The sequence below is a fragment of the Lepisosteus platostomus genome, chromosome 9 (genome assembly GCF_059453375.1).
Source record: "Lepisosteus platostomus isolate fLepPlt1 chromosome 9, fLepPlt1.hap1, whole genome shotgun sequence".
Taxonomy (NCBI): domain Eukaryota; kingdom Metazoa; phylum Chordata; class Actinopteri; order Semionotiformes; family Lepisosteidae; genus Lepisosteus; species Lepisosteus platostomus.
The window spans coordinates 31,075,433-31,095,752 of NC_142619.1; the positions used below are offsets into that span (position 1 = coordinate 31,075,433).

General features: G+C 39.6%; 1 protein-coding gene across 3 annotated transcripts in view; it reads left to right on the forward strand.

Moving 5' to 3' along the window:
* LOC148654769 (rho GTPase-activating protein 8-like) overlaps positions 1-17,525 on the forward strand; it is a 36,595-nt gene extending 19,070 nt beyond the window's left edge. For all 3 annotated transcript variants that reach the window (XM_088644701.1, XM_088644702.1, XM_088644700.1), the window contains 6 exons: positions 3,901-4,011; positions 4,769-4,842; positions 5,453-5,530; positions 5,889-6,017; positions 8,473-8,576; positions 15,768-17,525. In XM_088644701.1, coding sequence (XP_088500827.1) covers positions 3,901-4,011; positions 4,769-4,842; positions 5,453-5,530; positions 5,889-6,017; positions 8,473-8,576; positions 15,768-15,965 — 694 coding nt within the window. In that variant the 3' untranslated portion in view covers positions 15,966-17,525. The remainder of the gene's footprint in view (positions 1-3,900; positions 4,012-4,768; positions 4,843-5,452; positions 5,531-5,888; positions 6,018-8,472; positions 8,577-15,767) is intronic.
* The last annotated feature ends 2,795 nt before the right edge of the window (positions 17,526-20,320 follow it).

The window sequence follows — 20,320 nt, forward strand, 5'->3', positions numbered from 1 at the left end:
GAAATCATTAAAAAGTTGGAGCGCGTGGTTGGTGTCTTTGATGTATGAGGGAAGATCTTCAACCAGCGGTCTCATGAGGCTGTCGAGAAAGGCTGAGATGTAAGTAGTTGGACAGTTACATGCTGAAACGATGGGGCGTCCAGGGGTGTCCGGTTTGTGGATTTTGGGGAGGAGGTAAAATTGAGATACCTGTGGATGTTCCATGATGAGCCGGTTTGCCTCCTGGGGGAGCTCATTACTGCTGATAAGAAGAGAAATGGTGGATACCACTTCCTTTTGGTAGTCAGTGGTAGGGTCCTGTTGGAGAGGGAGGTAGGCAGAAGTGTCAGTTAGTTGTCTAGAGGCTTCAAAGATATATAGATCCAATAGCACAATAGCACCTCCTGTTGTGGTGTGGCGTAAGGATCTACAGTGCCTTGCGAAAGTATTCGGCCCCCTTGAACTTTTCAACCTTTTGCCACATTTCAGGCTTCAAACATAAAGATATAAATTTTTTATTTTATGTGAAGAATCACCAACAAGTGGGACACAATTGTGAAGTGGAACGAAATCTATTGGATTTTTGAAACTTTTTTAACTAATAAAAAAATGAAAAGTGGGGCGTGCAAAATTATTCGGCCCCTTTACTTTCAGTGCAGCAAACTCACTCCAGAAGTTCAGCGAGGATCTCTGAATGATCCAATGTTGTCCTAAATGACTGATGGTGATAAATAGAATCCACCTGTGTGTAATCAAGTCTCTGTATAAATGCACCTGCTCTGTGATAGTCTCAAGGTTCTGTTGAAAGCGCAGAGAGCATCATGAAGACCAAGGAACACACCAGGCAGGTCCGTAATACTGTTGTGGAGAAGTTTAAAGCCGGATTTGGATACAAAAAGATTTCCCAAGCTTCAAACATCCAAAGGAGCACTGTGCAAGCGATCATCTTGAAATGGAAGGAGTATCAGACCACTGCAAATCTACCAAGACCTGGCCGTCCCTCTAAACTTTCAGCTCAGACAAGGAGAAGACTGATCAGAGATGCAGCCAAGAGGCCCATGATCACTCTGGATGAACTGCAGAGAACTACAGCTGAGGTGGGAGAGTCTGTCCATAGGACAACAATCAGTCTTACACTGCACAAATCTGGCCTTTATGGAAGAGTGGCAAGAAGAAAGCCATTTCTCAAAGATATCCATAAAAAGTCTCGTCTAAAGTTTGCCACAAGCCACCTGGGAGACACCCCAAACATGTGGAAGAAGGTGCTCTGGTCAGATGAAACCAAAATCGAACTTTTTGGCCACAATGCAAAACGATATGTTTGGCGTAAAAGCAACACAGCTCATCACCCTCAACACACCATCCCCACTGTCAAACATGGTGGTGGCAGCATCATGGTTTGGGCCTGCTTTTCTTCAGCAGGGACAGGGAAGATGGTTAAAATTGAGGGGAAGATGGATGCAGCCAAATACAGGACCATTCTGGATGAAAACCTGTTGGAGTCTGCAAAAGACCTGAAACTGGGACGGAGATTTATCTTCCAACAAGACAATGATCCCAAACATACAGCAAAATCTACAAAGGAATGGTTCACAAATAAACGTATCCAGGTGTTTGAATGGCCAAGTCAAAGTCCAGACCTGAATCCAATCGAGAATCTGTGGAAAGAGCTGAAAACTGCTGTTCACAAACGCTCTCCATCCAACCTCACTGAGCTCGAGCTGTTTTGCAAGGAAGAATGGGCAAGAATTTCAGTCTCTCGATGTGCAAAACTGATAGAGACATACCCCAAGCGACTTGCAGCTGTAATCGCAGCAAAAGGTGGCTCTACAAAGTATTAACGCAAGGGGGCCGAATAATTTTGCACGCCCCACTTTTCATTTTTTTATTAGTTAAAAAAGTTTCAAAAATCCAATAGATTTCGTTCCACTTCACAATTGTGTCCCACTTGTTGGTGATTCTTCACATAAAATAAAAAATTTATATCTTTATGTTTGAAGCCTGAAATGTGGCAAAAGGTTGAAAAGTTCAAGGGGGCCGAATACTTTCGCAAGGCACTGTATATATCTTTGAAAAAATTTAATGATTTCCAATTTCAGGGTACCGAATGCTACATTTTTACCATGGACATCACATCTCTGTACACCGTCATTCCCCATAATGACGGCCTTACAGCCCTCAAGCACACGCTGGACAAACGCACAGTGCTTGATCCACCCACCCACACCCTGGTACGCCTTGCAGAATTGGTCCTCACACTGAACGCATTCTCTTTCAATAATCTTTTTTACCAACAGGTCAGTGGAGTTGCCATGGGCACCAGAATGGGACCCAGCTATGCCAACATTTTTGTCGGCTGGGTAGAAGAACGCTTCTTCGCTTCCTACACTGGCTATGTCCCTGACCTCTACAAACGATATATTGATGACTGCGTCGGTGCCGCCACATGCTCCAACGATCAGCTTGAATTCTTCCTGCACCATTTCACCAACTTCCACCCGTCCCTCAAATATACGGTTAACATATCTTCCACCACTCTTCCGTTTCTAGACATCCACTTGTCTATCAACTACCCCCAACTGTCCACTTCAGTTTATTATAAACCCACGGATTCACACAGCTACCTCCTGTACAGCTCATTTCACCCCAACCACACTAAAAACTCTCTTCCTTTTTCACAGTTCCTTAGGTTACGACGATTGTGCAGCGACAACATCGACTTCGAGAACCAAGCCCTCGAAATGTACTCCTTTTTCATCAACAGAGGATACCCCAGCAGTGTGATTGACAGGGCCCTTGCCCGAGCCAAAATCACCCCCCGGACCATCAACCCGATCAGGAACTCCTGCCGTAACAACCGCATTCCTTTGGTGCTTCCTTACCACACCAACACACTTCCTATCCCCAGGACCATTAACCACAACTTTTCCATCCTACAGGATGATCCCTCCATTGGGGCCCTCTTTTCTGATCGCCCTGTCATCTCATATCGCCGACCACCTAATCTGTGTAACCTCCTTGTTCACAGCTCCCTTGACCGCCCTCAACAACCATCCACACCAGGCACTTTCCCTTGCAACAGAGCTCGCTGTATCACCTGCAAGTACACAGCCACCACCACACTCATTAAAGGCCCCTCAGGACAATTCCGGATCACCCAGACAGCATCTTGTGCATCCAGCAACCTTATTTACTGTATCTCTTGCAGTAAATGCCCAGCCATCTACATTGGAGAAACAGGAAGGAGACTCGGAGACCGCTTCAGAGAACACGTCAGGGCTGTGAAGATTAAAGATCTCTCCAAGCCCATTGTTTCTCATTTCACCTCTGACGGCCACGACCACTCTAATCTCTCCGTCTGTGTTCTCAAAGACGGTTTTCCGAACTCATACATCAGAAAGACCACCAAAACTAAAATTATTCTGTAGCTAGGATCACACATTCTCCCTTCTCTTAACGACAGACTACTGTTCTTTTAAATTTTCTCCATTCATTGGAAGTTTCATTTCACACCTCTCTGCACCCATTCTGACTTCACACCTCTTGATTGGCCTCTCTTTCTGTCCCCTGCTCCCGCCTCTCACTCCTCCTCCCTCCCAACCTTTGTTCTCCCGCTACTTTACCTTTGCCTACTGCCCTGTCTCTCTCACACCTGAAGAAGGCTCCACGGCCGAAACGTTGTGTTCTCTTTCTTCTTTTTTTCAGCATGGAATAAACCTATTACATATTTACAGTAGCAACAGTTCCAGTGTTCTTTTCAAAAGAGTTCACTTTAGCCTCTTGCATTTTACTCTTGTGTCCTAGAAGATGGAAGCATCTCTTGCTGCATCAGAAACGTACTGTTCTTTCTTGAACTTGCACCTGGTCTTCTTTGTGTCCTTGGCTTTGTGTGGCAGCCCTGTGTATTCTTGTGTCTCACAGACATGATGAGAAGCTGAGAGCTGCACAGAGAGGAGGTCCTCCACCTCCTATAAAGACGCGCCCCCCTCGGCCACCTCTCCCCACACAGCAGTTCGCGGTGAGCCTGCAGTAGTGAGTATGGATCTCTTCTGACGGTTTGGGTTTGCAGGATTTAATGGTAGACCTGTTTTGATTTTTTTAGGGATCAAAATCCCAGAATGAGTTAGACCTACCGTAGGTGTTTCGTTCATACCATTCTTGCAATTTGACCTTTCTTTTCTAGATTAAAGCTAGGTTTTGGCTGCATTAGTTAAAAAAAAATATTGGTTTTGTTTTTGTTTTTTGTCTTAATGGTAATAATGTTTTTTCTCATTGTTACCTAAATTAAACTAGTTGGTATGTCTTACTTTGTTAAAATTGTGTTTGAGTGGGATGCTAGAAATACTTTATTCTTTATCAACTCATTAAATTGGGAGATGAAGGCAGGAATATACATTTTGTGTCACAGAAGGGTCAAATCTTGTCTGAAATAGGTGATGCTTTTTGATAACTTTTAAGATTCTGTGATATTGATTTAATGCCTTATTCACTGACATTGAAAGATAACAAATGTGCTGAAATTCTGATTTTCACTGGTGAGCCACTGGTCTGGTAGCTAATTCTGGTATAGTTAGCCTGAATATACTGTAACCATCATTGCTGAGTAGATGCTCAGGAACTCTGCCCTTTCACATTCAACATTTCTGCTTAGGATTCTCAGATGGTGAAGGGGAAGAGATCAAATAACGCCTGTTGTGCATCACCTGTGCTTTGGTCTAGTGTGCATAAATGGTAAATTGATTGTGATCAATTATTCAATGACAAATATCATTTATTTTGTTCTCTCCAGCATTCGAGAGAAAAACAAAGGACTGTTAATCCCCCCAGTGATGTCTCAAACTGTGTCCTATATTCGAGAGAAAGGTAGAGTGTTGATGGGAGATTTTTCTTCAAAAACATTATTGTGATGCAGTGAAATTGTTTAAACAACCCCAGAAACACAGGGTACTACTTTAATGGAATTGCCTGATTTCAATACCACTGCAGAATTCAACTTCATGAACTGTATACAACTATAATTATTTTCTCAAGCATTTTCAGTATTTCTTCTTAGTTTTGCCAAGCAATATTTTTTTAAAAGCCAATTAAGAAAATATTTAAATACTTCATTGCTATTCTCTACAGTTCTGTTTTTGATATAGTGATCTACAGTATTGTGATAGATCAAATTACAAAACCTTGCCTGAATAAAAATGTTTCTATCCACTGTAATTTAAAGACCACTCTCAAAAGATGGGCTTAATACTAGAGAGATTTCCCTATGAGGATGTACTGACAGATGTGAACTGTGAGCTGAGTGTAGGATGAGAACAGAGCTGCTTAGGACACAGTCTGCATAATTTTGTCAGCTTGAGGATTTCACTTTAGACACCTGTGGTTAAAACTGAGAAAATAGGATCTTTGTGAAGTCTGTTAGATTTACTGGCTGCTCTTGGCTTCAGGATGTGTAATTGATTCAATCTTGTGTTGCTAGGGCTTTACACAGAGGGCATTTTTAGAAGGTCAGCCAGAGTCCAGCTTGTTAAAGACATTCAGAAACTGTACAATGTAGGTGAGTATTCTGTTCATCGCCTTTTCACTGGCAACTTCATTTATAGTAACACCAGTTTATTTAAATCGATAAAAGAACACGGAGATTGAAAAAAACCCAGGATGTGAATACTTGAACTGCTTCCTACCCACCAGTGCCTGTGATGAAGCGCTGTTACTTGTAAACAGCTGTATTTCATTCATCTCTCTGCGTTTCCGCTGTAGCTGATTGCTAAAGAGATTTTTTTTCATGGGCTGCATTGAAGGAGAAGTGTAGTGCTGTGCATTAGATGTCGAGTAGAAAATGGTCACGTTGAAGTCCAAGGGGCTGCACACTGCCGGTGTTTTTGTAAAGATGTACTGCCGCCTCTTCTCATCAGGAAAGCCTGTGAACTTTGATGACTACAACGACATCCACGTCCCTGCTGTCATCCTGAAAACCTTCCTACGAGAGCTGCCTGAGCCGCTGCTCACCTTTGAACTCTATGAGCAAATCCAAGATATAATCAGTAAGTAGGGAGGAGGATTTTTTCAAAACGTTTCTGTTGCTGGCAGTGGTGTGTTTTTCGGGCACTTGTAGTATGGCTTAAACTCTGATCAGCTGCAGCCCTGCTGAGTCTCTAGATGTACATCACGGTAGCAGTGATGTACATTTCATGCCTTCATTTCCCATGATTTTCACATTCATCAGAATGTATTACCCTGTTAACATATCAAAAGGCCATGTCCATATAAGGTTCTGCGACATTCGAAAATAGAAAATGAAATTTCAAGGTCTTTCCTTTTCTTGTAACTTTATCTTCTGGCTTCAGATAAACTGGTCAGGCTTAAGGAAAGTCTATCCTATCCGACTTAAGTTAAAGTGCCATAAATCATAGTATTTGAGACCACTTGAAGGGGGTTTTCACTTTGAATTGGCTGCCAGCTTCCGAATATGTGGTTGTTGACCTTGGATGACGGATTGTAGCATTTAAATGTTTATGGACATTTGACAGCCACATATCCTCCAGAAAGGCCTCTTTCCAAAAACATGTTCTGCATGTGTTTCTGGCATAATGCCATACTGGCAACATCATAAATAATTATGGCTGCTCTACCTAGGATCCTATTATAAAATCCCTGCTGAGCATGCTAGGATTTCTGGAATGTGGGACTAAGCCCATGCACGTGTTTGGTTGTTCATCTATGGTGCTCATCTGTGGGCTATAATACATATTTTTTACTACATTCACACGTTGATATAAGCTCTGGTAATTAAGTGGATACTTTGCCAATTAGATTCCGTGGTACAGTAAAACAAGATCTTGGCATGAAGACTGTAAGATAATGCAAGCCGAGACCTGTCAAAGAATATTTGTTGTTTTCCTGCGTTATGAAAAGCTGTCCTGTCTAATGGAATGCCTCTGGGGGTAAATAAAGCACATTTTTTGTTCTGAACTTGCTAATAAAGGAATACTATTTTTCCTCAAAGAGACCTGATTAAATAGACTATGAAGGCAACCATTTTGATGTTGCCACATTCTAGCCTGCTCTTAGAAGCAAAGACGAGGTGGACATGATCAATAGTTGGATGTGAGACTCTAACAAGACCTGGATGCTGCTGTAAGTGGATTTGGTAGACATTCCAAACTGAGAATAAGATAAACGTTTTCGCACAAAGTATTGTAGTTGATTTGATCACGTTGCCCAGACACACTTTTAAAGCCAAAGCCTTGGCTTCTTTATAGAAAAGACCAGAAGAAATCCTCAGATCAATCAGCCACATAGATTTGCCAAGGGTGATGACATGGCCTCCTCTTTTTTTGGAGCCTACCATGGTATTGTTTGTGAGAATAGGGCTGTTATCCTGCTGCACTCGTTTAACCCCGCTTCAGTCTTGCACAGTCTGGCTTACCTACTGGAATTCCTTCTGTAGTTTATTAGCTGAAACACTCTCTCACATCCCCACCGGCCCTGCTGTGGACTGTTTCTGGTGCATAATGTGGTGAAAGAAGGGGCTCACATGCAGTATGTAAGGTGTTTTATGGTACTTTGGGATGAAAAACACTGTACTGTATATGTTCTATTAATCACAATCAAACATATTTTTAAAGATTAATTTTAATCTTTTTAAAGAGACAAGATTCGTCTTAGAATGCAAACACTTTCGATTTTAGATCAAAGTCTTTCACGTTCCTAATCTTAAAGGACTGTTGCACTCATTTAAGTTCTTCAGTTTAGATTTGAAAATAGCAATATTTATACTGCCCGGCACAGTTACAGTACCATGGCGAAAAGTTAAATTGCAGTACTTACAATTGTGTCGTCACTTTAAGAAAACTGTGAGGATGTTTTTCATTGCAGTGGTTATAGAATTACAAAAGAAAAAAGGAAACTGTACTCTGAGTCAGTAGAGGTCCTGCCCTGGCATTTTATATAAGTGCTGCTAAAGGGATGCCAAATCTCCTTGGCCAGAGCCACCTGTATCGCTCTGTTTTCCTTGCACTTTCCAAAGACTCATTAGGTTAATTGGCGTCTCTAAGTTCTTCCTGTGTTTTAATGTCTTGCAATGGACAGGCATCCGGTACAGAGTGTAGTCCTGCCTTTCACACTAAGAATTCGCAGTAGTAATAATAATAATAATAATAATAATAATTGCTTACACTTATATAACGCTTTTTCTGGACACTCCACTCAAAGTGCTTTACAGGTAATGGGGACTCCCCTCCACCACCACCAATGTGCAGCATCCACCTGGATGATGCGACGGCAGCCATAGTGCGCCAGAACGCTCACCACACATCAGATATCAGTGGGGAGGAGAGCAGAGTAATGTAGCCAATTCACAGTAGACTCTGTGACACCCTTACCTGAATAAGAGGCAATGTGATATTGGGTAATGCTGAGATAATGAGTAATGCTGAGATAGGTGAACACCAGTGAATATGTTTTTCTGGTCTGGTGTTTTTCCCCCCTCTATTGCAGGAGTGGAGAGCAGTCTGCGAGTAAAAGCATGCAAAGACATCATAGAGAGTCTGCCAGAACATAACTTTATCGTGCTCAAGTACCTTATATGCTTCCTGCACATGGTAAGTGTAATTTTGTCCATAGCAAAGGATCATGTTTTTTTTTAACTCTGCACAAGCACAAGAAAATTGATTCATTCGAATGTGTTACAGTGAATGGTTTGTGTTTCTAAATATGCGCAGTGGCTTACGATTGTGTAGTTACAGGTAAGTATACCAAAGACTTTCATAAAAAAACTTCTCATCTTAAACCTTTAGCATTAAGGTACCATGGTTATGTGCCACATTGTGTGTTATTGTATGATATTACTGATTGTATCTTATCAAAACTATACTCCAGAGTGCCTCGTCAAGTTTTTCTTTTTTTTTATTTCTATGCATGACCCACCTTTAGTAAATTTGCCCAAAATACAGGTTTTCATTTTCAACTATTTTTACAGTTGGAGATAGATGTGACCATATCATTAGTACTTGATCAGCTGAAGAGTTTTGATGTTTAATAGCTTTATGGTTTATTCTGTTTTTAGCCTAATATTTCTGCCTGACTTATTTCTGTAAACATTTATTTTTTAAAACGTCTGCAGGGTGGTACTGTAGGTAAGAAGAGCACTGCAGGAATATGCAATAATAATCTGACTCTGGTCTATGGTTATTACTCCTCACCTCCCTTGAGTGAGTTTTAAACAGACACTTGCTATTGTATGTGGTATCTCAGAAAGAGATGAAAAACGGGGATAACATCATCAGGAATAACCACTGGGCCATAAGCAGCAGTATGTTGTTAATGGTACCTCAAAAACCCATTCATGGTAATGACACAGGGTGGCCAAACTGGCTGTACTCAGACTATAAAACCCTCTGTAACACTGATGTAATTCAGGACACTGTGGGAAATACACATTGAATTGGATCTCCAGAAATGGCCGCTTCTGTCACAACTAAACTAATCTCTGATCTCTGGTTTACATTCATTCCTGCATCATTGCGTAATAACATCTGTGCGCTTAGATTAAGAGCAAGAAGAAGCAGCACATCCACACTGCAAAGTACTGTGAAGGGCAAAGAGGTTAAATTTGATGGGATGTGTTATCATTTTCTGTGTAGTTTGTTTTAATAGTACTACATGCACACTCTGCAGAACCCTGCTGACATAGGCCTCAACAACAAACAAACTTGAAAACAGGACTCACCAATATTCAGTGTTCAATGTCTGCTGTGGAAACAATCAATGTTAAACCAAGAGATTCCCTATCATATATATATATATATGAATTTAGGCTTCTATAACCCTCCTTCCCCTCCAGACTGGTTAGGTTCAGAAGTGACTGATCGAAGAGATAAAGGTAATTACTAAGACTATGCACAACAGAAAGTTTAACAAGTTGGTTAAATTAAATAGCTATGTTTAAAATGAAATGGATTTTATAAAACCTCAAATAAAATATGGTCTCCTCCAAAATGAAAAAATCAATAGTTCAGCAATTTCTGATTGTGATCATGGGATGAATATGAACTATAAGTATATTGTAAAGTATATTTTCTTTTTGAGTAATTGCATGCGTACATTTGATCTTATTAAAACAATATTCTTCATGTACAACCCAGTCATTTTAAGTGACCATGAATTTTAAAAGTAGTCACTCAAGTAGATTTCAGAGTGTGCAAGTCAGTATTTGGTTGCCTTTTGGGGCAACAACTGCATGAAGTCTGAATGTGACCTATTGAGAGCTACAGACTCTTTGCATGATCATCTGTGATGCTTTGCCATGGCTTTGTCGCAGCCAGCTTGCATTCTTGCCTGTTCTTAGGGTCTTCTGACTTCAGTAGTTTTCTTCATCATGTGAAGTGCATGCTCGAATTGACTTAAATCAGGAGACTAACTTGACCAGTCTGTGATTTTCTACTCTTTTCTCCTGATGAATTCCTTGGTGACACTGCCCGTATATATTGGGTCATCTTCATGTTGCAGAATGAAGAACCGCCCAATAAGTTAGGAAATATTTTCTTCTAAATAAGCAGCCATCATTTCTCTGTAGACTCCAGACTTCATCCTGCTGCCATCATTAGTTTAAAGATGAGTGAGCCTGTCCCAGAGGTGGCCGTGACATTACCTCCACCATGACTCAAGCAGTAGTGTTCTTTGGAACATCTGCAGTTACTTTCCTTCCCCACACTTTAGCGTTTCCATCCCTTTGATAAAGGTTAATTTTGGTCTCGCCTATCTGTAAAATGTCTGTAATCTGTAGATTTGCAATGCTCACCTCCGGTTCTCTGAAGGTACTTGGTGAAATCACCCACAGTGCTTGTAGGGTTTTACTTGACAGCTCTGATATTTTTTTCTGTCATCAACTCTAGATGTTTTATTGGCTGACTCAGTCTTTGCTGATTGGTAATTATACCTCTGGTTTCTTTCTTCTTTTGTATATTTCAAATTGTTGATTTTGGTATGCCAAAGTCTTAACAGTTAACATAACCATGTCTGTGTTATGGTCCTGAATTAATTCTTTCAGCTTCAAAAATCTTTCAGCTTTTCTTTAACAGAAAGTTATTTGGTTTCCATTTTATTATTCATTATTCTCACTCCATCAAACATTACGTTGTTACTGGAGAATTAAATGTTTAATTAGAAGAGAGTTCCTTAGAACGTGGAGCCTTAAATGTAACACTTTCAAATTGCCCTCTAGACGTGTAAAAATAAATTGTCTAGTGATCTTGGAAACCCTGTGCCAGATAATTATAGCAGAAAGAAGAGTGTGAAACACAATGTTGTCAATGTTAAAATGCTTCCATTGTATTTTGAAATAAATTGTTTCAAGACAGTGGAGTGAACTAAAACCCATGAAAGCTCTTTCATCTCACTATCATTATACTTGATTTTTCTGTAAGGGAGATGAGGAAGGAAAGGTGAGCCAAAGTTATAGTGCTTTGCAATAGCACACAACATTAAGTTACAGCAACACACCTGTTGAGTTTGTGTTTATATAGAAATGTTTTTACTTTTGTGCATTACTGATATGTCACTTGCAGACAATGGATGTAACAAAACCAGGGAATCAGCAATCTCTTTCAATCAACTTACATAATGGAGCATAAGAGGCTTTGTAAATGAGAGGAGGGCATTCAGTCCATCTGGCTCATTTGGTGGTTAAGTTAGTATCCAAGTGATCCAAGGGTTTAGTTCAGCAGTTTCTTTGAAGAAGCCACTGGATTGGCTTCAGCAACATGCTTGGTTAGCTTATTCCACATTCCAACAACCCTTTGTTTATAAAATGGCCCCTGTTCTTGTTGTTCCAAATGTATTTCATTTGTGTCATCTGCTTCATGTCTCACTATTTATTTTGAATAAGTATGCAGGGTTTTTCAGTGCCCTTAAGGATCAGATCTCATTTTAGTGTTCTCTGGTTAAGACTAAAAAGGTTGAGTTTCTTCAGCCTGTCGGTGTAGGACTTCTCCTTGAGCCCCAGAATGTATCCGATATCTAGTCTCTGGACTGCCTTCCAAGTAGTGATATCGTTCTTGTAACACGGTAACGAAAGTTCTACACTATTTTAAATTCTTACAATTGTACAATTGGAAGTCTTGGAATTACAGTCTTCTGTTCTCTGTTCACTTTTTAATTGCCTCTCTTTAGTGTGTAGAAGATACAAATTCTGTTTATTCAAAAATATATTTCTCCTAAATAGCCCCTTCAAGCTCAGTGCTACAGTACATATTTTATATTTATACTTTGTTTTTGCTACCTGCATGCAACATCCTGCTCTTTTTAAAATTAAAAGTCATCTACCTGTTGCATGATACACTTACTTGTACATGTTGCTAATCTCCCTATTTTAATCTAAACCAATCATATAAATCAGAAAGAGTAGCTGTCTTGTTGTCCTAATACTGATCCCTGTGGTACTTAGCAAGTTATATCACCCCAATTTGAACATTCACACCTTCCCTTTATCCAGTATTTCTGTCCATTATCCAATATACTGTATAAGTATGGAATACCTATTGCCTGTAGCTTTCAAATAATTGATCAAAAGTCTTCTGAAAATGTTCTGTATCATATGTTTTGTTTATATCCTTTACAACTATTGTTTTTTGTAGACCTATAGAAGTTTGTTGTTAAACTCTGATGTTCTAATATTTGTTTTATACCTTTGGGAGTAGCATTTGGGAACTACGTTCTCCTAGAAACAAATCTAAGCTGATTTGTTGCTACTGTATGTTAATGATCCTAAGTTAATGTGTTAATGTATAAAAACTCTGGAGTTTTATGATGTTTAATGACTGCAAGTTTATATGATAATGGTGATGGGTAGGTCTTGCTTAGCTAGCTTGTTTTCTAAGTTCATAAACCCATCACAAACAAGATGGTTAATATAGCAAGGCCTACTCATCAGCATCATCATATAAGTTGCATAATATATACTGAGACAGACTGATTGTATACTGATAGACGCATATGGACCGTTTAAGAAACAAAATAGAACGTTACCATCATTACATTACATTCACTGTTATCTTTAGTGTTGTGAGTCTGAACATTTTTGTATATGTAACTGGTTTTTGCTGTGGATTGCTCTTGAAGACTGTAACAAATAAGCCTTCAGAAAACACTGGCATGCCTGTGAGTTAGCCAGAGTATTCTCTCATAAAGCAATTCATGAAGACGTGCTCCTTTTGATCTAAATCAGTTCCATTTCACAAAAACAAAATTTTGTGGGAAACATGACATATCAGGTCAGACACTGAAAGATTAATTGCTTGTTCTTAGTGAGAAGTTAAAACATTAGTGTTGCTGAATTTTTCTCTGTGTTCTCTGTGTAAAAGAACCCTATGTTAATTGAATCATTACAGTGAAAAAATTGTATTATCCCCAAAGGCTGAATTAGATGGCTATCTGAATTAATTGGAATATAGTATAAACACACATAACCTGTTATTTGCAATTTACAATGCTCAAACATGTGAAATCTTGTTTCAAGTAATCTCGTGATGACATATTTACAGCTCTTAAAAGCTTTCTCATTGCTGATTAGCACACCTCTCAAATTGTAAACTTTATATATACAGTATAACTTTAATATCTTCAATATTACAAAAATGATGGCACCATAGATCTAAAGAGTAGAATAAAAACAATAAAATGTGAAATAATGTCTTTAAAAATTAAACCATTATTTCATCCCTTACTCCATGTTCATGAAGGCTCTACAGTATAAACAGAATGGCTGGAAAAATGTTTTCTTACACCTGACAAATGAGAGATTTCTACAAATGTGTTGCAGCACCTGCATTCTATAAGACCTCATAACCCAAGTCTACTAGAACAAAAACAGATTAGTGTTATTTGGTGTACAAATAAACAGAGAAAATCAAATAATGATCATATAAAATCTCAACACAAAATATCATGATTGCATGAATAAGAGTTACACGGCTGTTAGCTTCCATACATGCTAAAAGGATAATAGTTTGGAGGGTGTTAATGTGCTTGGTCCTGAAATCACCGTGCATTTAATTTCCTTTGCATGCAGTATCCTAATATCTTCAATCAAACCAAGTAGAAAATTAAAACACAATGCAAAATTAATTTACCTCGTTAACTGTACAGGAAAGAAGCACAATTGTGCTAAGATTTCAGTCCTCCTGTATTTTCTCAATTTAAGTATATTCCTGGATTCCTCCATCAGCAAGGTATACGATTTTAGTGTTCTCTGCCATTCTTTCAACATCGGAATAGTTTTTTAGTGCAAGCAAAATTGTGATTTTTTGAACTACAGTCACATATTTTGTTCTGCTGACACTGAAGAGAAATGTGATTTCAAGCTTGAATTTTTCTGCATTTCTCTTAACATTCTAGAAAGGCTAAGCACAAAATCTATCTAACACGCTGTGTGACTGCCTATTGGGCGTGCCGTAACTAGTCCAGACCAGGACAACAGACACACACAAAGCCATGAGATTAAAAAAACGGTGCTCTTTTATTTACAGTGAGGGAAACCAAAGATACACCAAACACCGATGTGGCCACATAACAGCGAGGCAGGCATCAGGCATCGCTGAGCCAGGCAGGGCGAGCGTGACGTAGCCATTCCCAGACCACCTCCCCCCTTGTGTTTTGAAGCAAAACTGTATTTACGTTAGCAGACTTTTTAGGAGGTCTAAAGACTAGATGAAGTTCAAAGGTTTTATAGAAATGAAACATACAAGCAAAGAAGGAACAAGAAACGGACAAAAAACAAAATTTTGATATTAAAATTAAATCAATGTAGAAAGATTAAAATGTTAGCTTAGTGGGTTTTTTTTTCGCTTTTAGGAGCTGTTTGTGTAAAGCATCATCTTTTAGAAACTCCAGTTTAAAGGACCACTGGGCGGCACTGTTTTCAAGAAAATGTAGTCAAAGTGTTTTGCCATCTTCTTTATCGATGTACAGTACAGATACTTTTACTGGAAAATGTTTTTACCTTTATGTTTTGTAATTGTATAATTAGCACTAATGGATTTTGTTTACCTATGAAAAACCTTTAAAAAACCTAGATCCAGATTCTCTCTGAATGGTACATTAATGAATATTTTTTAGGTAGCATTCTACTATGATTTCCACATTTTTTTAAATTTCTGATTTCTCAAATTTGCAAAACTCAAAAGAAACCTGTCTCATGCATTGTAATTTCTTGAAATAAGTCCAATTTTGAACATTTCGACAAATACAATTTGAGCCACACATTGCATTTGGAATTCTTGATTTAAATATGTCACAAGCTTGGGGTAGTGACTGACAGAATGAGATCTTGGGTATAAGTGATGGAAATCAGGTTTCTCTGTAGGGCTGCTGGGCGTCCTCTCTGCCTGAGACAGGGTGAGGAGCTCAGCAGACTGTGAGGATCTAGGAATAAAGTTGCTGTTCCTCTGGATCGAGAGGAGCCAGTTGTGGTTTGGGCCTCTGGTGAGGATGCCCCCTGGTGCCTACTGTTGGAGTTGAACCAGACACTGCCCGCTGAGATAGCCTGGGACACGACTCTCACCAGGAGTGAACGGTTGGAAATGAGGTGGATGGATTAAATTAAAAACAAATTACAGTGAGAACGGCCTTGTGTTGATATAGAATGATGTTTCACCCCAGACTTAGCATTTATATCCTATTAAGCTTGTCATTTTTGAGGCCACTTCAGATTTCTGGACTGATAATTTTATTGTTACTTTTGGACATTTTTCAGTAATTTGCCTCCTTCTGAGATCCTTTACCTTTTCTGTTGACAGATATCACAGGAGAGCATCAGAAACAAGATGAATCCTTCCAACCTTGCCTGCGTGTTAGGAGTGAATCTGATCTGGCCTCCACAAGGATCTGTCTCCCTGAGTGAACTGAACCCCCTGAACATATTCACAGAGATTCTCATTGAACACTACCACACTGTCTTCAGCACTCGCTCACCACCAAATCAGGTACTACCCTGACCTAGCAGCTGCAGAGGAGTCATACCCTAAAAATAAAAGAATTCAGCTCAGAGGAAATGAAGGAAATCTGTGGATTAACTCAGAACATATACTGTATGTCCTATATGCCATAAAGATGTGTGGATGATTGGTATCTTGGGACATACATTTGACTTCAGTGTACAGGGTTAGTCAAAATGCTGTCAACAGCTTTGATATTTATGCTTTCGTTTGAAACCTTTTTTGACACAGTAACCATGTAATTAATTTGTAATAAACTGTCAAAGTTTCTAACAGTTCCTTACAATCCTTCACCATCTGTGGAGCAGAAAACAAAACTTTAGTAAAATAATTGGCATTTATAGTTGTCGACAGCATTTTGACTAACCCTGTATTTTTCAGCTGTACAGAACCCCTATTTTAAACCCAAAAGGAAGAGGTACATTGATTTCTTCTTACAGTATATACAGTGCCTTGCAAAATACCGGGACCCTTTCCAAGTTTTTCACTTTGTGTTGCTTTACAGCTGGCAGTCGAGCAGCAATTAATATTGGTTATATACACAACCACAATACACATTCACTGCAACAAACACAAAGAAGTGATTAATGCAGAAGAAAAATGGAAAACTCCTGTTTGCATTAGTATTCCAAACCTTTGTTGTGGCAAACCTAAATTAATTTAGGCGGACATAATTACCTAAAGCAGCCACACAATCAGTTGAGTACAATAATAACCTGTCTCTGTAAGTTCCGTCGGTGAGATAAGGCATTTCTAGCAATGCTTCAACCATAAACACCATGGAGATTTAAAACAACTCTGAGATAAAGCTCTAGAAGGTAATAGGTCAGGAGAAAGGTATAAAAATATAATAATAATATAATAATAAACTTTATTTTATATAGCGCCTTTAAAGTTGGCTTCTCATAGCACTTTACAGGATGAAATAACAATAAATAAGAAGAGTATAACAATAAATAATGAGAATACACAAGACAAGACACAATTACAATATATAGAGGAGACCGTGGATGGTGGTACTAAGAAGAGCAGAGTGGTGAAGAATAGAACCAGTTAAGTAAAGGCTTTTCTGAAGAAGAGGGTTTTGAGTCTGGATTTGAAGGAGTTTAGAGAAGGTGACTCTCTGATATCCTTGGGCAAAGAGTTCCAGAGCTTGGGGGCATAACAGGAGAAGGCCCTGTCACCCATACAATGTAGACGGGCTTGGGGGACAGTAAGGAGGGCAGAATTTGAAGAGCGGAGGTTGCGAGGTGGGGAGTAGGGCGGTAATAGACAGGTACTGAGGTGCCGAGCCATTCATAAAACACTGAATATCCCTTTGATCATGTGAAGTCAATCACTGCATGTGAAGTTGCATGGTACCACCCAGACACTGCCTAGATCTGGCTGTTTCTCCTAATTGAGCAGCTGGGCAAGGAGGAAATTATTCAGGGATGCAACTATGAGGCCAATTGTGACTTTCAAAGGGCTCCAGGGGTCTGTGACTGAGATTTGAGAAAATGAGCATGATTCATGAACAAAGCTGCCCTGTATGGCAGAGCAGTAAACACATCTCAAATCCCGCATGGAGTCTGCAACAAATTAAATCAGAAATGTCATCGCAAACACAAAATAGCACACCATTCAGTCCACACAATCCCTACTGTAAAGCATGTTGGTGGCTGCATCACATTTTAATGCTACTGCTGGATTAACAGGGACTGTAAAACTTGGAAAGCCTGATGGGTACATAGATGGTGCAAAGTACTTGCAGATCTTAAGGAAAACCTAATTCAGGTCTAAAACTAAGACAGAATTTCACCTTTATGCAGGATAGTGACCCAAAGCTCCCACCTATTGGCTTAAAAATTAGAAAGTGAGTGTTGTTTTGTGGCCACGTCAAAATTCTCACTTCAGTCCTGTTGAGAATCTGTGGAAAGGCTTGGACACTGCTGTCCTTTAGTGATCCCCAAGCAACTTCAGAGCTTGGGCAAATCTGCCAAGAAGGAATGGGCACAGTCAGCACCAAGACGGTGTACAAAGTTTGAAGTGGTGGCGGAAATTGCTGCCAATGGCGCTTCCACCACATACAGTGCCTTGCGAAAGTATTCGGCCCCCTTGAACTTTTCAACCTTTTGCCACATTTCAGGCTTCAAACATAAAGATATAAATTTTTTATTTTATGTGAAGAATCACCAACAAGTGGGACACAATTGTGAAGTGGAACGAAATCTATTGGATTTTTGAAACTTTTTTAACTAATAAAAAAATGAAAAGTGGGGCGTGCAAAATTATTCGGCCCCCTTGCGTTAATACTTTGTAGAGCCACCTTTTGCTGCGATTACAGCTGCAAGTCGCTTGGGGTATGTCTCTATCAGTTTTGCACATCGAGAGACTGAAATTCTTGCCCATTCTTCCTTGCAAAACAGCTCGAGCTCAGTGAGGTTGGATGGAGAGCGTTTGTGAACAGCAGTTTTCAGCTCTTTCCACAGATTCTCGATTGGATTCAGGTCTGGACTTTGACTTGGCCATTCAAACACCTGGATACGTTTATTTGTGAACCATTCCTTTGTAGATTTTGCTGTATGTTTGGGATCATTGTCTTGTTGGAAGATAAATCTCCGTCCCAGTTTCAGGTCTTTTGCAGACTCCAACAGGTTTTCATCCAGAATGGTCCTGTATTTGGCTGCATCCATCTTCCCCTCAATTTTAACCATCTTCCCTGTCCCTGCTGAAGAAAAGCAGGCCCAAACCATGATGCTGCCACCACCATGTTTGACAGTGGGGATGGTGCGTTGAGGGTGATGAGCTGTGTTGCTTTTACGCCAAACATATCGTTTTGCATTGTGGCCAAAAAGTTCGATTTTGGTTTCATCTGACCAGAGCACCTTCTTCCACATGTTTGGGGTGTCTCCCAGGTGGCTTGTGGCAAACTTTAGACGAGACTTTTTATGGATATCTTTGAGAAATGGCTTTCTTCTTGCCACTCTTCCATAAAGGCCAGATTTGTGCAGTGTAAGACTGATTGTTGTCCTATGGACAGACTCTCCCACCTCAGCTGTAGTTCTCTGCAGTTCATCCAGAGTGATCATGGGCCTCTTGGCTGCATCTCTGATCAGTCTTCTCCTTGTCTGAGCTGAAAGTTTAGAGGGACGGCCAGGTCTTGGTAGATTTGCAGTGGTCTGATACTCCTTCCATTTCAAGATGATCGCTTGCACATGCTCCTTGGGATGTTTGAAGCTTGGGAAATCTTTTTGTATCCAAATCCGGCTTTAAACTTCTCCACAACAGTATGACGGACCTGCCTGGTGTGTTCCTTGGTCTTCATGATGCTCTCTGCGCTTTCAACAGAACCTTGAGACTATCACAGAGCAGGTGCATTTATACAGAGACTTGATTACACACAGGTGGATTCTATTTATCACCATCAGTCATTTAGGACAACATTGGATCATTCAGAGATCCTTGCTGAACTTCTGGAGTGAGTTTGCTGCACTGAAAGTAAAGGGGCCGAATAATTTTGCACGCCCCACTTTTCATTTTTTTATTAGTTAAAAAAGTTTCAAAAATCCAATAGATTTCGTTCCACTTCACAATTGTGTCCCACTTGTTGGTGATTCTTCACATAAAATAAAAAAATTATATCTTTATGTTTGAAGCCTGAAATGTGGCAAAAGGTTGAAAAGTTCAAGGGGGCCGAATACTTTCGCAAGGCACTGTAGTTTGCACATCTGAGTACTTATGCAATCAATACATTTTGCTTTTTGGGTTTTGAGTTTTTGCTGACACTTTCTGTAACGTATCTTACCCTTAGAAGTCTTTAGTTTGTGCATTCAGGTTTTGAATTAAATATTAAGTTATAAGTAATGTGTAAACCTCATTTTGTGATTTCACAAAACGGGCATCCATGGGGAGAGTATTTTTGCAACACACTATTGTTTTTGTTCTTCACTTTGGACTGTTTGGCTGCAGCAGAACGTATTTCCTGTGTACAGATGATGTACAGAGTAAGTGGCACATATCACATAAAATAAAATTTTCCGACATGAAGTGGAAATATGTTTTCTCTGTGGTACTGGTTTCTATGCGGCTTTTGGCAGCTGTGGAGTTTTTCAGAAATGGTTTTCAAATATTTTTTTTCTACAAGAAGTATGTTTACAAAAACCATAGGGTTTTAATACTATCTTCCAAGAAACAGACATGCTACATTTCATGTGGTCTTTTGCTGCCCAGACATTAAAGATGGTGAATGTATTTTAAGGCTATACCAGGAAGAAAAAAACAATGGTAAAACTGAAACCTCAATGAAAAAGCCTTATTCATTTACTTTTCAATAGGTGATCAATTTATATAGCATTTTTGCAGACACAATTATA